We start from the raw sequence: 2606 nt of genomic DNA, 5'->3' as shown, positions 1-2606 counted from the left end.
ATTTTATATAATAAAAAAAAATTATAGCCGCTTACGCCAACAAGAAATTTTCTGCACCGAGTCACAGCCATTCGGACCCCACAAGCCATCCTGGCCAAATAAAATGCCCAAATTAACCCTCTCGCTCGCCATTGATGAGGTGCTCTTCCATCTTCTAGTGCATTCCATGCCCCAGATTTACGGGACACCCCGTTCAAGAACCTTCCCATCACTCAAATCCCACCGTCTGATCTCCCCCACCTCCACGTGTACAGCTCACATTCCCCCATTGCTCGAACCAGAGAAACAAAGTAACTATCCCAAATTTACAGAATTACCATTTTAAGGATGTTCAGACCATTTCGGTCTGTCCCTCCTCTCGCTTATATAAACACCCCACTCGCCCATCCATCCCTCTTCACAAACAAAAGAATCCAATTAATTAGAGAAGAAGTTCATTAACAAACACGCCCCTTGTAAATCCCTTTCCTCGATAGTGATATTCGATAGCGCCTACAGTGATCGATGGCACCCGAGCTCATCCCGACTGCTGTGAAGCCAGCCATGCTGCCCACTAGGCCCGTGGGACGAGCATACGTGACATTCTTGGCGGGGAACGGTGACTACGTGAAGGGTGTGGTGGGGCTCAGTAAGGGGCTGAGGAAGGTCGGGTCAGTGTACCCGCTCGTGGTGGCGGTGCTCCCCGACGTGCCCGAGGAGCACCGGAGGGAGCTCGAGGGGCAGGGGTGCATCGTCCGGGAGATCGAGCCGGTGTACCCGCCCGAGAACCAGACCCAGTTTGCCATGGCTTACTACGTCATCAACTACTCGAAGCTTCGTATTTGGGAGGTGAGATTTATTTTGAAAATTTTCACATTATAATCGTGGATCGGTGCTTTCATTTGCATGAAATCCACGTAGGACTTTACGATCTCTGAGCACCTTCCACGTGGCGCATTTTGCCGATTGCGGGTGCCGACGAATTGGCACTAATTTTGAGGCAAGTTTTCTGTGATTCCTAAAATGCCGTTGGTTGTCTTATAGTAACGCTTTGGAGTGTTGGCGTAAGGGTGGGCATTTTGGTCATATTTGGCGGCTCATGGTTTTTGTCTTATTTGTGTTTTGACCTCTCGGGGGTTATTATTTCTCAGGCGCTATATGATAACGATTAATATTTTTTTTAAATAGACATATTTGGTTTATTGTCAGTAAATTATGAAAACGATCGACTGTTGTTGAGGTGAATGCGTCTTCAGTCCTCACAATCTAACCCGACTATGAGTTCAAGTGATTCGAGTATTAATAATTATGGTTATGTTCTGAATTCTTGTCGCAGTTTGTGGAGTATAGCAAGATGATATACCTCGATGGAGACATCCAAGTGTACGACAACATCGACCACCTATTCGACCTGCCGGACGGTCACTTCTATGCCACGATGGACTGCTTCTGCGAGAAGACGTGGTCCCACACCCCTCAGTACAAGATCGGGTATTGCCAGCAGTGCCCCGACAAGGTCCGGTGGCCCGAGGTGCTGGGAACCCAGCCAGCTCTGTACTTCAATGCTGGGATGTTCGTGTTCGAACCAAGCCTTGAGACCTATGAGGACCTGCTCAGGACCCTCAAGGTCACTCCGCCAACCCCATTTGCCGAGCAGGAATTCCTCAACATGTACTTCAGGGACATATACAAGCCCATCCAGCTGGTGTATAACCTTGTCCTAGCGATGCTGTGGCGCCACCCTGAGAATGTCGAGCTCGACAAGGTTAAGGTTGTTCACTACTGTGCGGCAGGCTCGAAGCCGTGGAGGTACACAGGTAAGGAGGAGAATATGCAGAGGGAGGACATCAAGATGCTGGTGAAGAAGTGGTGGGATATCTACAACGATGAGTCGTTGGACTACAAGAACAAGACACTCATGGCTACCGAGGCCGAGGCGGAGCCGGTGAACACACAGCCCTTGGTAGTGGCGCTCTCTGAAGCCGGAAAGGTCCAGTACGTGATGGCCCCTTCAGCAGCCTAATCCTTGGAGGGTTGATCGATCACTTGCAGCTTGTGCCGCTAAGATGATTAGGAGATATGAGATATGAATAGCGAAACGTAGAAAAGGAAAGTGTATATCCTTGATCGATTAGATCGACGTCATCTATGGGCTCGGGTCCTCCAAGAGAGGGAGCCTTCTTTTTATTTTGTATTTGCTCTTCTTTGGAAGCTTGATGTAATTTTGGTAATCTTATTTTGAGCAATTTCCTCTATGCTAATTAATGTGTCATTGATAAAGGGGTAGTGTAGTGACTAACATTCTCACCTGGTAACCTAGAGGTTCCAGATTCGATTCTCATCAATGGAACTACTTGTGCCTCTTTATTTAGATTTCCTTTTCATTTCCTCGAACTAGGCCATGAGCCTCCTATTGTAATCGAAAAAAATTAATGTGTCATTGAGAGAGGGGTGCAGTGCATTGGCTAAAACACTCATCTGGTAATCTAGAGATTCCAGGTTCGATTTTTATCAGTGGGACTACTTGTGTCCCTTTATATAGATTTTTTTTTTATTTTTTTATATTAGGCTATGAGCCTCCTATTGTAACCGGAAAAAAATTAATGTGTCATTGCATTCATGGATGT

General features: G+C 46.9%; 1 protein-coding gene across 1 annotated transcript; it reads left to right on the top strand.

Moving 5' to 3' along the window:
- Positions 1 to 387: 387 nt before the first annotated feature.
- Positions 388 to 2349, top strand: LOC116212617 (galactinol synthase 1-like). The gene is made up of 2 exons (XM_031547237.1): positions 388 to 828; positions 1316 to 2349. Exons 1-2 carry the CDS (start codon positions 505 to 507, stop codon positions 2000 to 2002), a joined length of 1011 nt encoding a protein of 336 aa, XP_031403097.1. The 5' UTR covers positions 388 to 504; the 3' UTR covers positions 2003 to 2349.
- Positions 2350 to 2606: the final 257 nt, after the last annotated feature.

The sequence above is a fragment of the Punica granatum genome, chromosome 7, assembly GCF_007655135.1.
Source record: "Punica granatum isolate Tunisia-2019 chromosome 7, ASM765513v2, whole genome shotgun sequence".
NCBI classification, from domain to species: Eukaryota; Viridiplantae; Streptophyta; class Magnoliopsida; order Myrtales; family Lythraceae; genus Punica; species Punica granatum.
This window is presented reverse-complemented; position numbering and strand designations above follow the sequence as displayed.

Coding starts and splice junctions, on each gene's coding strand:
- LOC116212617 (XM_031547237.1), top strand. CDS start 505: ATGGCACCCGAGCTCATCCCGACTGCTGTGAAGCCAGCCATGCTGCCC. Junction 829..1,315: donor CGAAGCTTCGTATTTGGGAG/GTGAGATTTATT, acceptor TTCTTGTCGCAG/TTTGTGGAGTATAGCAAGAT.